The following is a 10,591-nucleotide window of genomic DNA, read 5'->3' on the forward strand; positions in this document are numbered from 1 at the left end:
ACTATGTACATACAAATAAACTTCAAAGAGGTGGAAATATTATTCATGATATTATAAATAAATCATAAATCATTTAGTAAACATAAACATGGGTTATTTACTAATTAATTAGTCGTTTAAGAATAACACAAGCCTAGTATCATTAAATTCATAATTTACCTAGGTGATTTACAAATTTCCCTACCACTCCTGCCCTCTCAGTGGAAATTTAGTAATTTTAAATAATTACAAAGCTACACCAAAGATACAATGCAAGAATTTGACTAATAATCATATGTTTTACCCAATTAAAATACAACGCAAATAAAACAAAGAGACAGTCCACCCTGTATGAAGAGCCTTTGAAGGAAGCATGATGAGCGCTGTAAATATAGGCATATTCTCACCTTTGACCTACATTTCTCAATACTATAATGCGTATCCACCTTATTCCTAGCCCATGACCTGGAAGAAGTAAGGTTAGTTAAAGAGTTAAACCTGTTATGTGTTAAACAGATGTTGACTGATGCTGACAAAAATAACCTCCTGACCCTACAAGCTAAATTAGACTCAATCTACGAAAGAAAGGCCCGGGGAGCTTTTATTAGATCCAGAGCTAAGTGAACTGAGGAAGGGGAAGAAAACAGTTCATACTTCTGCAGACTGGAAAAGAGGAGGCAAGTTAAAAAAAAAACACACACATTCAATCCCTTATTATTAACAACAATGAATGTACGGGCCAAATTCTAATTGAAAAAGAAATTAGCAGCTTTTATAAAAACCTTTATTGCTCTTTTTTTTCAACCCAAGACTGCGACCTTCTGCTAGCTAGACCAAGTGGGCACCAAATATAGTTTTTTGCACAAGGGACACATAATTAGAACCTTCAAGATGACGGTCGAATGCTTAAATAGTATTTTATCAATCAGATCAAAAGCAGTTTTCATCTGTATGCTGCCAAATTATAACAATGTGAAAAGATGTCCAATATGAATTAACCTTAAGAAGTGCATTGAGTGTAGAGACGGTTTCAGAAAAAACTCAAAAAGGTTTTGGGTAATTATGAACAAACATCAGAAAATATAATTTAAAAATAACGTAAGGAAAGGTATTTCTATCAAATCCACAAAATGAAACAATCAGAGTATCAAGATTTGTGCAATTTACACTTCTTTATTATTATTATTATTAATGTAAACAAGTCTCTTACTTTGATAGTAGCAATCAGGTACAAAAAGGTCTATTCAAAAATGATTTATTTACAAGTATATACAAGCTTATTTACATATTGTACCACACGCAACCATCAGAGTTATGCAACACAAAAACTCAGTGAATCACACAGAGAGGAGAGACAGACCATTAAATACTCTGAGTTTTGTTATGCAGGGTTACATTAAACCAATTACAGCTGTTTAAAAAAAACCAAATCATCAACATTGTCTTATTTCAGTAACCTGTTGCTACTGGAGTTTGACCAGAACATTGGGAAACTTTCTGTTCTTTTTGAACGGGTTTTGTTTAAGTGGACACGTGTGCTGGTTCCAGTCAAAATCATAGGGAATTAAAAAATAAAAATAAGAAATTCAGCAACTTATATCCTGTTTAATCTTTACAAAAAGCTTCATGTGTAATCAGAAGTAAAGTGAGAGGAACATTTTCACTTCACTTCACTTTTTTTTGGTACAGTTGAGCTCAGGCTTTCAGTGTGGTGTAAACAGACAAGTGGCAGCCATTTTAGTCGTTTAGCACAAGGCTAATTTATCACAGAACAATGGAAAGAGCTCGAGGCAAAAACTGAGGTCGTCAAGCCTCCATTCAGTGAGGAGACGATAGAAAGCAACAATGTGAGAGAAAAAATCTAACAGAAAACTACAGACTGCTGCTAATGCATTCATAGTTCCTAGTTTGGTTTAATTTGGCTTCATCTTTGTTATCTAAATAAAAGATAGCAAAGAATCTGTTGCATTTTTGTGCACAGGTTTAGAACATTTTACTTCTTCTCGACTTCTATATATGCTGAGTATTTAAGAGTTATTCCATTTGAACACTAGATGGCACTGTGTTCGTGCAAGTTCATTTCAATGTAGAGAAACTGCTTAGCTTTTAAACTGAAGGATCATGTGAATTATCTGGGATTAAAATTGAAACAGAAACAAGATAGATGAAGGTATCAGTCAGGGTGTGCTAGTTAAAACTCAACAAAGAGCGAAAAAAAAAAAAACTGTGAAGAATTTTTGATTTGATCTACTGCTGACGTTTTTGAGTACCTGTTTTTGTTTTGCTTTTTGTTTTTAAATGTCTTCAGTAGAGACATTTACTGCCAGTAGACTTGAAGGAAGAAATACTTTGTGCAGCTTGTGGTGCACAATCTAATATTGTGAATGTGAACTAAAAACCAGCATCACCGTGGCGACAGACACAAAGTGGGTTAAAGGTTTACAGCATTTCACAGCGTGGAAACGAGCGGCGCTTCATAACCTCACCTTTCCGGAAATGATTCACACATTAGGTCGGGTGTTAAAAAACCTCGTGAGAAAATATATGTTCAAGAAAATGTATGTCTAACATCACACACACACACACACACACACACACACGCACACACACACACACACACACACACACACACACACACACACACACACACACACACACAGTGTCTTTGTTTCAGTCTGAGTCACTGCTGCTGCTGGACGAATCTGTGGACATGGCCTCCACGTCGTCCTCGTTCTCCTTGTTGTGACCCGGCGGCTCCAGGCCGAAGTCGTTTCCATGGTGAGGAGGGAGCATCCCCACTGAGACGTCTGAGGGCTGCCAGGGGTAGTGAGGCGTCAGAACGTCTGAGGAGAAACAACACAACATCTGGTCATCTGATGAAAAATTACAAGGCAGAAAATGTTTCTTATAGCAAAAAACTTATTGATTTTTGCTCTTAAATGAACTGAAACGTCTGCTGCACAAACACTGTCAAAAAAACAAAGGTGGAAATAGTGACATGCTTCTTTCTTAGTTACACAGGAAAAAGATGAAGTGAGTATTTGGTCAGAACTACAGAGCAAGGAAGAAAGAAAGTTTGTAAGCAAAACAGAAACAAAGGAAGGAAGAAAACAAGCAAGAAAGGAAGCAACAAAGACAAGAAGAATGAAGGAAAGCAAGCAAGAAAGAAAGGAGGAAGAAAGAAACAAACAAAAAAAGAAAGAAAAAAAGGAAGGATAGAAGAAAGAAAGATATTAAAAAAGGAAACATGCCACCAAAGAAGAAAGCAAGTAAGAAGGAATGAAGGAAGCAAACAAAAAAAAGGAAGAAAGGACTCAAGCAAAAAAGGAAAACAGTGGAAAGAAAGCAAGCAATTTATAAAACAAGAAAGAAATGAAGGAATGAAGAAAGAAATCAAGCAAAAATAATAAAAATAAAATAAATGAAGGACGTCTTAGAGAACTGGATACCAAATACAGTCTGGAGACATATTTTCCATCTGGAATCTTAATCCCATATTTCTCCAGAATGCATAGTAATCCTGTCACCATTGGCCCATTTTGTCTGATTCTAACATCAGAACTGGTCTCCAGTTCTTCCTGTTCCTCCATGGTAAACTGACCGGGTAGCCGTCCTGCAGCCAGAGCGTCTCCTGGCAGATGTCCGTTCATCCCGTTGGACGGCAGGTTGGCCATGTGTCCCAGCATCCCGCTGCGCATCTCCAGGTCAGTAGGGTACGGTCTGCGCGGGTCACCTGCGGCGCAGCGTTCCCGTTAGCAACTCAAAGTAGCAGAACAGAAACACCAAAGTGACTAAAAGGAGACGCCGGCTCTTACCCGGCACCCAGTTGAGCGGCGCGCACACGGCGTTACTGGCGCTGATTCGGTGAGCGTACTTGATGATTTCTTCGGAAGATATGCTTCCTGCGTCGAACGAGGAAGTATGGAGAGTTCAGGAAGAGAGAGGAAAATTTAAAAAAAGGAATTTTAAAAATCTACATGGTAAATGTTCACTGAAAGCTCCATCTGCTCACCTTTTCTGGCCTTCTCGATGGATTTCAGCTTCTCTTTAGCCTGGTAAACAGCCGTGGCCTTTGGAGAAAAAAACACACAAAAAATAAAACATAAAATGGAACACGGCATGTAAGAGAGTCTGCATAAGGACTGCTAAATTAACAGTTAGAAAATCATGCAGCATTACTCATCACTGCAAATAAATGTTGTAGATTTAGCTAAAGTCCAGCCATATACAAGTGGAGAAAACAGTCACACTGTCAGTTCCACTGTCATATTGTTATTAAAGGGGCAGTACTGTGTGTTTTCCTACCACATAGTGTTATTTTATAGCACTATCAAGTAACTACCTTCAGTTGTTGTAAAAATGCTATATCTAAATATACCAAGTGTGACTTAAAAGAAAATAATTCAACACCTTGAAATTGGGCCTCTGTCTCTTTAAGAAGCTCCTGTTCTTTGTGAAACTCCAACTTCAGAAAGTCATCACAACATGACTCCTCTATTAACACTTAAGCAACGTTTTTTTTTACCAGCGTTTCACTGATGAGTAGCTCCTATAATGAGCTCAGCAGATGCTCAGTTCCACCAGGTGTTTGCTAATTGCTGCTGGCTAGTCTGAAGGAGCCACGTGGAGGAGTCATGTTCTGTGAGGGGGAAGCTTGGAAACTGCACCTCTAAAGAGGAGCTTTGTCCTTGAAAGCGGAGCTAGATCCACCCAGGCGTTTTGCTCAGCTGAATGGTTGCCGTGGAGATGAAAGGATTTCTCGAACATGAATGAAAGAGTCAAGTCTTTTTGATGAAGGAATAACAATATTACACAATGTAAATCTCAACAAAGGGGCAGTCCATAATACTGCCCCTTTAACAGGAAAGTAAGGACAAAACAACTGCTTCTGACCAGGATGTGTTCGGCCTCCTTCAGCTGTTTCTGCAGCTGCTGGATGTCGCTGTCCCTCTTCTCCACCTCCTTCTCCAGCACTTGCATCTCCTGGTGGACCTTCCCCTGCTGCTGCGCCACCTCCATCAGCTCCTGGAACTCCTTGTCCCTCTGCACGAGCAGCTCCAAGATCTGGGGACAGAGCGGACCCTCCTTAAATACGCCAGAACTAAACTGACCTACGCCATAAACTCAGAAACAATGAATAAATAATGGGAAAAAAGCATAGTTAATAAAAAGACACCTGGGTAACCAGATACTTCATTTGAGTAATTTGAGATGTGTAAAAAGTGAATGGGAGGCGCTGGAAGTCTCACTTCTCAGCACATATTTACTTTATTCCTACATTACTGTAAGATAATTTGGCTGCACTACATTAATGTAGCAGCTGAAAACATAAGAACTCTGATACACACATTCTTTACTTTTCACACATTTTCCATTCGTCAGCAATAATGTCAACAAAAATAGTTATTTTCTATCAAAAGCCAACACTAAGACATCAAATTTGTATCATTTTTGAATTGGGAGCATAATTTTGGACACCACTGGTTTAAAGTGTCCCACTAGCATCCTTTTATATGTAACTCTGACTGCTCTCTCTTACATCCAAAGTGTGACATAAACCGTGGTGTAACGTGGAGAAGAGTTTTTCTCCGTTACCTGCGTGTCTTCTCCTGGCTGAGGGAGTTTCTGACTTCTGGACAGAGCCAGCATCTCGATCAGCTCCCTGTAATAAAGAACAGTCGAAGATTTGTTACCAAGAGTACGCAGGCTGTATCAAACGCCCGCTGCAGTTTATTCGTCACATTTACGACACCATGGACAGATTATTATAAAGCAGGGTTAAGTGTTTAAGCGACCAGAAGTCGCTAAAATGTGATTTTTTTAATCACTTCTACAATAGAAAACCCGGTGAGGATGGTTCTGACCCGAAAAGCGAATAGCCCTCAGTTGTTTCTTCCGATTTGAAGGGAATGAAAAATAAGAACAACGTGGAACAAAACAAATGAACAAACTTAAAAAGTTCAACTTTACCGGGATAAAACCTCCAAGTCGTCCAGAACAGAAAGAAGACGCTCCTTCGTTGATTTCTCCGCCAGCGTCGCCATGTTTGCATCTCTCTCTACGACGAAAGGATGTGACGTCATTCACTTCATTCTCTTCGTGTTGCTCAACGAGTGCCCTCTATCGGTAATAAGAGGGTATTACAGAAACCTGCTCCTCGCTCTTGTTAATACAGTGACAACCCCCTTCTGGCGACGACGGTGAATTTCTTTTTCACTATTAAGAATGTTGTTATGGCGAGGAAGAAGTGACGTTACTGGCGTCTCACAGTATGTTAAAGTGGCGCCTATATGAAATGCTACCAGATGTCCAAAAAAATTCTTCGTGGATATTAGTTATATTATGACACAGATTGCGGCCAGTAGAAACAACAACCTCCTGAGTCCTGAGCCAATCAGAGGCCCGAGACCGAATATCCTCCTTAAGTGTCTGAGCGTGTCTTAATATTAAAGAGCTCAAAAAAACTGAGACTTAGCTAGAGACTTGTTACTTTGTTCGTCAAGCACTGCGTACATCTTTCTTGCCTCTTCTCTTTTCCCTTCTGGGTAGACTAACACAGGACTTATGTTAGAACATGAATGTGGGATATCTACATCACCACAGACTTCTGTGCACTTAGAAACAACTGAGACATTTGCGCCATCCTCCTGCATCTCCCCGCCATCATCTTTACCAGCTTCAAAGCTCTCAGCTGGAGGAGGCGGTGGACCTGGATGTAGCACTGCTGAACATCTGTCGCTGCCACAGTCCATACACTTTATTTGCACCTTGCAGTCCCTTGCCAGATGCTGGGTAGAACCACAGCATTTAAAACAGATTCTGTTTTCTTTTAAAAATGACTTGCGCTCGTCTATGGGTTTTGCTCTGAAACTTTTACACTTTTTAAGTGGATGAGGCTTCTTATGTATAGGACAAACCTTGTCAGGGCTTTCTATAAGCTTACTGTAACTAGTTTGAAATGTACTAGCATCTATAGGGATGTCTGTTTTGTGTACAGTAATCACTTGCCTGTTATTACATTTGAAGCTTTTCTCTTTTTTGAAGCTTGTGTTGGCAGGTGTGATATCGAAGCTTGGGTCATTTCTTACTTTGGCTTGTTGTCTTACAAACTTTGATAAAAAAAACTCTGAAAGGGGGAAAGGCAACTTTATGTTCCTCTTTGTACTTTGCACCTGTTGCGATCCATTTGTCCTGTAGTCCATAGGGTAACTTCTCCACAATGGGATTGACTCCGCGAGCCGTGTCCAAATATGAGAGTCCTAGTAAGTATCCTCCATCTTTTGCACATTCAATTTCCTGCAGAATGTCACCCAGCTCTCTTAACTTTATGTTGTCTCTGTTGTTGAGTTTGGGAAACTGTTCGATCTTTTTTAAGAGTGCATTTTCCACTACTTCAGGAGAACCATAAGATTCCTCCAGTCTTTGCCACACAAGGTCCAGTGCTACAGTTGTACTAAAGATGTTGGCTGAGCAGATTCTTTTCGCCTGTTGTCCAGACTCAGCTCCCAGCCATTTGACCATTAAATCTAGCTCTTCTTGGGCTGTAACTTTCAAATCTTTAATAGCATTTTGAAATGACGTTTTCCACGACCAGTAATTCTCTGGGTGGTCATCAAACTGCAAAAGTCCTGAACTTAACATTTCTCCCCGTGTAAGGTACTTAGTAATCTGTACACCTTGTGCCTCTGTTGATGTTGGAGGAGTGTGGAACGGATATAGTATGGGGGGGGGGTTCAGTCGCTCTCTGTGTTGTGCTATGTGCGCCACTTTCGGCGTGGCTGTTTCTGCACTGTGAGCTGTTATTGTCCACTTCTTTCATGGCGTTGTCACACTGTTCACATGCAGCGTTATGACAGGTGAGTGGATCTGCTGGCAACGAGAAGCCTTCAAAACTAATGTCTGAATGTTTTTGAACATACTCTGCCGTACGCTGCTTTGGGCTGGCAGGTGGTCCTGCTAATGGATAGATTAATATCTTATATTAATATTAAAAGCAAGGTTTTTAGCATACTTAAAAACCATCGGTCTCAAAGACGCTATCCTGGGAAGTGAGCTAGCAACGGGAGCTAATGTACAAGAAGCTCCCGGAGATCGGTAGGAAAAACGAACTGGCGTATGCAGAGCTGTGTGGTTGTTTGGATGATAAGACGCTAACGCTAATTCTCTATGAAGAGCCAGATGACGGCAAGAAGAGCCTAGAAATATTGAGACGCCATTTTGTGTCAGAAGAAAAGCCGCGCATAGAACTTTGGAACGTGACGTCACTGCTCTAGGCGTAGGGATATGAGCGCCATCTCATACATTCGTCTGCTTTTCGTTAGCTCCGATAACTTAGCCCCCTCACATTGTTTACAGACAGTAAAACAAAAGTCCGTTTTCCATCTTTTTACCGTTTCGGTTGTGTCATTAGACATTACATCTAATAACGCAGCAAGTTCGAACCATTGCTAAATAATTTTAAGTAACTTAGATTCAAAATATCTGTGAGACAGTCGTTTCGTCGGTTATGTGTATGGCCTCACAAGATGGCGCTCATATCCCTATGCCTAGAGCAGTGACGTCACGTTCCAAAGTTCTATGCGCGGCTTTTCTTCTGACACAAAATGGCGTCTCAATATTTCTAGGCTTTTCTTGCCGTCATCTGGCGCTTCATAGAGAATTAGCGTTAGCGTCTTATCATCCAAACATCCACACAGTTCTGCATACGCCAGTTCGTTTTTCCTACCGATCTCCGGGAGCTTCTTGTACATTAGCTCCCGTTGCTAGCTCACTTCCCAGGATAGGGTCTTTGAGACCGATGGTTTTTAAGTATGCTAAAAACCTTGCTTCCCAAATGTGGTAGCGGGCTTGTCTCCGTCAAACCGCGGCGGCAATCCCCTTCCCTGCACTGCCATACTCGGAACTTGCCTGGGCCCATAACCTGTTGGTTCTTCTGCAGCGGATCTCCTATTATTTCCACTGGAATCTCTGGACTCTTTGTCATCAACTGTACCTTGTGAATACATCTTTGCAGAAGTATTAACTTACTTATGAAATACATAGGAGACATCATTATCAATTTAACTGGTAGCCACACTGCCCTGCTCTGGCCGAACACACAGAGAAACAAGGAGGCTCCGCCTTTATTGCTTTTATAAGCATGTAACCTCCCGCTTCACAAAGTAGTGCCAACAGAAATAAAACAGTGGCAAGCATCGTACTCAACAGTGGAAAAACCCGCCTGATGAAAGACACTTTGCGGCCGCATCTGCGCAGAATCGCGGTACCGCGGCTGCGCAAATGATCCATTTTCTGTGTTTTTAAGATCGTTAGTAAGTTCGGTTATTGCAGTAATCTGAAAACAAGCCTGCCTGTTTTTACTGCTGCTGTGTGTCAGTCCTGTCTCATTGCGACAACATGAAGAGCGTTTAGTGACTGGAGGAGTCCTTCTCAGCCTCAGAGCCTCTAAAACATGGAAAATTTCACTTTTCCTCCTATAAATTAGACATTATTTCTCTGAGCTGCGCACAGCCGGTGACACATCTAGCAACGGTTGCTAAGCTGACTAAACAGTTAAACTAACCGGTTAACGGTCGCTCAGCTTAGCAACCGTTAAGCTAACCGTTAAGTTGCTAAACTGACTCAGCTTAGCAACTGGACTCAGTGCGTGGATGAAATCTGGTCTGGTGTTTCAATTATGATTTCATTAAATTATTATTTTTTTAAAACTCTTAATTTTAAAAAAACAGAAGGACATGGTAACGTGTAACAACCGTGACAGACAAACTTGCAGTGCCATCAAGTGGTAAAACTGTGGCACTGCGGGACATTTTCAGATGGAATAACAAATACGTAAGTTTGTGACATTTTTCAATAGCTATAACTGATCCACCAGAGGAGTTTATAGAATCCTGTTCTCTTTTTTTTATCAGATCCTAAAACCTGAAATATTTTAGTTGATTTAATTTTTGTTCAAATAAAAGTATGTTTTATTATTGATGAACCTCCTTGATATTCATTATAATTTATTTCATACAAATGTGGGCCTTCGTTTACTTGCAGTTTGTTATTTTATATTTAAATGTTATTTTTTATTTATTTCTGTAGCTACTTTGTTTCTAAGCTTTATTAATTGGCCTTTATTTTATGAATATTGACAGAAATCTTAATAAATTGAGCTGGAGGAATCCGTCCCACTAAACAGCTTAGATACTGAAACGTCTGGATAATAAAAACTTTTCCCCCTCCACCAATCACAGAAGCTCTCTGTGGAAAAACCCGCCTGATGAAAGAGTCCTGTCTCAGTCGCGCTACAACATGAAGAGCATTTAGTGACTGGAGGAGTCCTTCTCAGCCTCAGAGCCTCTAAAACACGGAAACTTTCACTTTTCCTCCTTTAAATTAGACATTATTTCTCTGAGCTGCACACAGCTGTTGACATACCTAGCAACGGTTGCTGCTAAGCTGACTCAACCTGCGTGGATGGAATCTGGTCTGTTATGACATCACAGAGATATATATGACATCACAGAGTTTTATCACAGATTTCAGGCAGCAATTCTTTCATTCTGCTACTTTCTTTAAGAGAGACAGCTGGAGTTTGGTGAGAGATTGAGATAGTTTGCGATTTAAA

The 10,591-nt window shown here is 40.4% G+C and overlaps 1 protein-coding gene across 1 annotated transcript; it reads right to left on the reverse strand.

Annotated features, from left to right (window-relative positions):
- Window positions 1-1,218: 1,218 nt before the first annotated feature.
- On the reverse strand, window positions 1,219-6,048 carry med4 (mediator complex subunit 4). Its single transcript, XM_005811323.2, has 7 exons — window positions 5,950-6,048; window positions 5,575-5,641; window positions 4,873-5,043; window positions 3,992-4,049; window positions 3,795-3,881; window positions 3,581-3,712; window positions 1,219-2,822 (listed from the first exon to the last, which is right to left on the reverse strand). The coding sequence occupies exons 1-7, from the start codon at window positions 6,021-6,023 to the stop codon at window positions 2,650-2,652; spliced, it is 762 nt and encodes a 253-aa protein (XP_005811380.1). The 5' UTR covers window positions 6,024-6,048; the 3' UTR covers window positions 1,219-2,649.
- Window positions 6,049-10,591: the final 4,543 nt, after the last annotated feature.

The sequence above is a fragment of the Xiphophorus maculatus genome, chromosome 7 (assembly GCF_002775205.1).
Source record: "Xiphophorus maculatus strain JP 163 A chromosome 7, X_maculatus-5.0-male, whole genome shotgun sequence".
Taxonomy (NCBI): Eukaryota; Metazoa; Chordata; class Actinopteri; order Cyprinodontiformes; family Poeciliidae; genus Xiphophorus; species Xiphophorus maculatus.

Bases quoted from the DNA above. Each gene is read 5' to 3' on its own strand.
- med4 (XM_005811323.2), bottom strand. From the start codon at position 6,023: ATGGCGACGCTGGCGGAGAAATCAACGAAGGAGCGTCTTCTTTCTGTT. The intron at 5,642-5,949 runs GTAAAGTTGAAC...TCTTTATTACAG, and splicing joins GACTTGGAGGTTTTATCCCG to GGAGCTGATCGAGATGCTGG. The intron at 2,823-3,580 runs GTCAGTTTACCA...GTTTCTCCTCAG, and splicing joins GGCTGCAGGACGGCTACCCG to ACGTTCTGACGCCTCACTAC.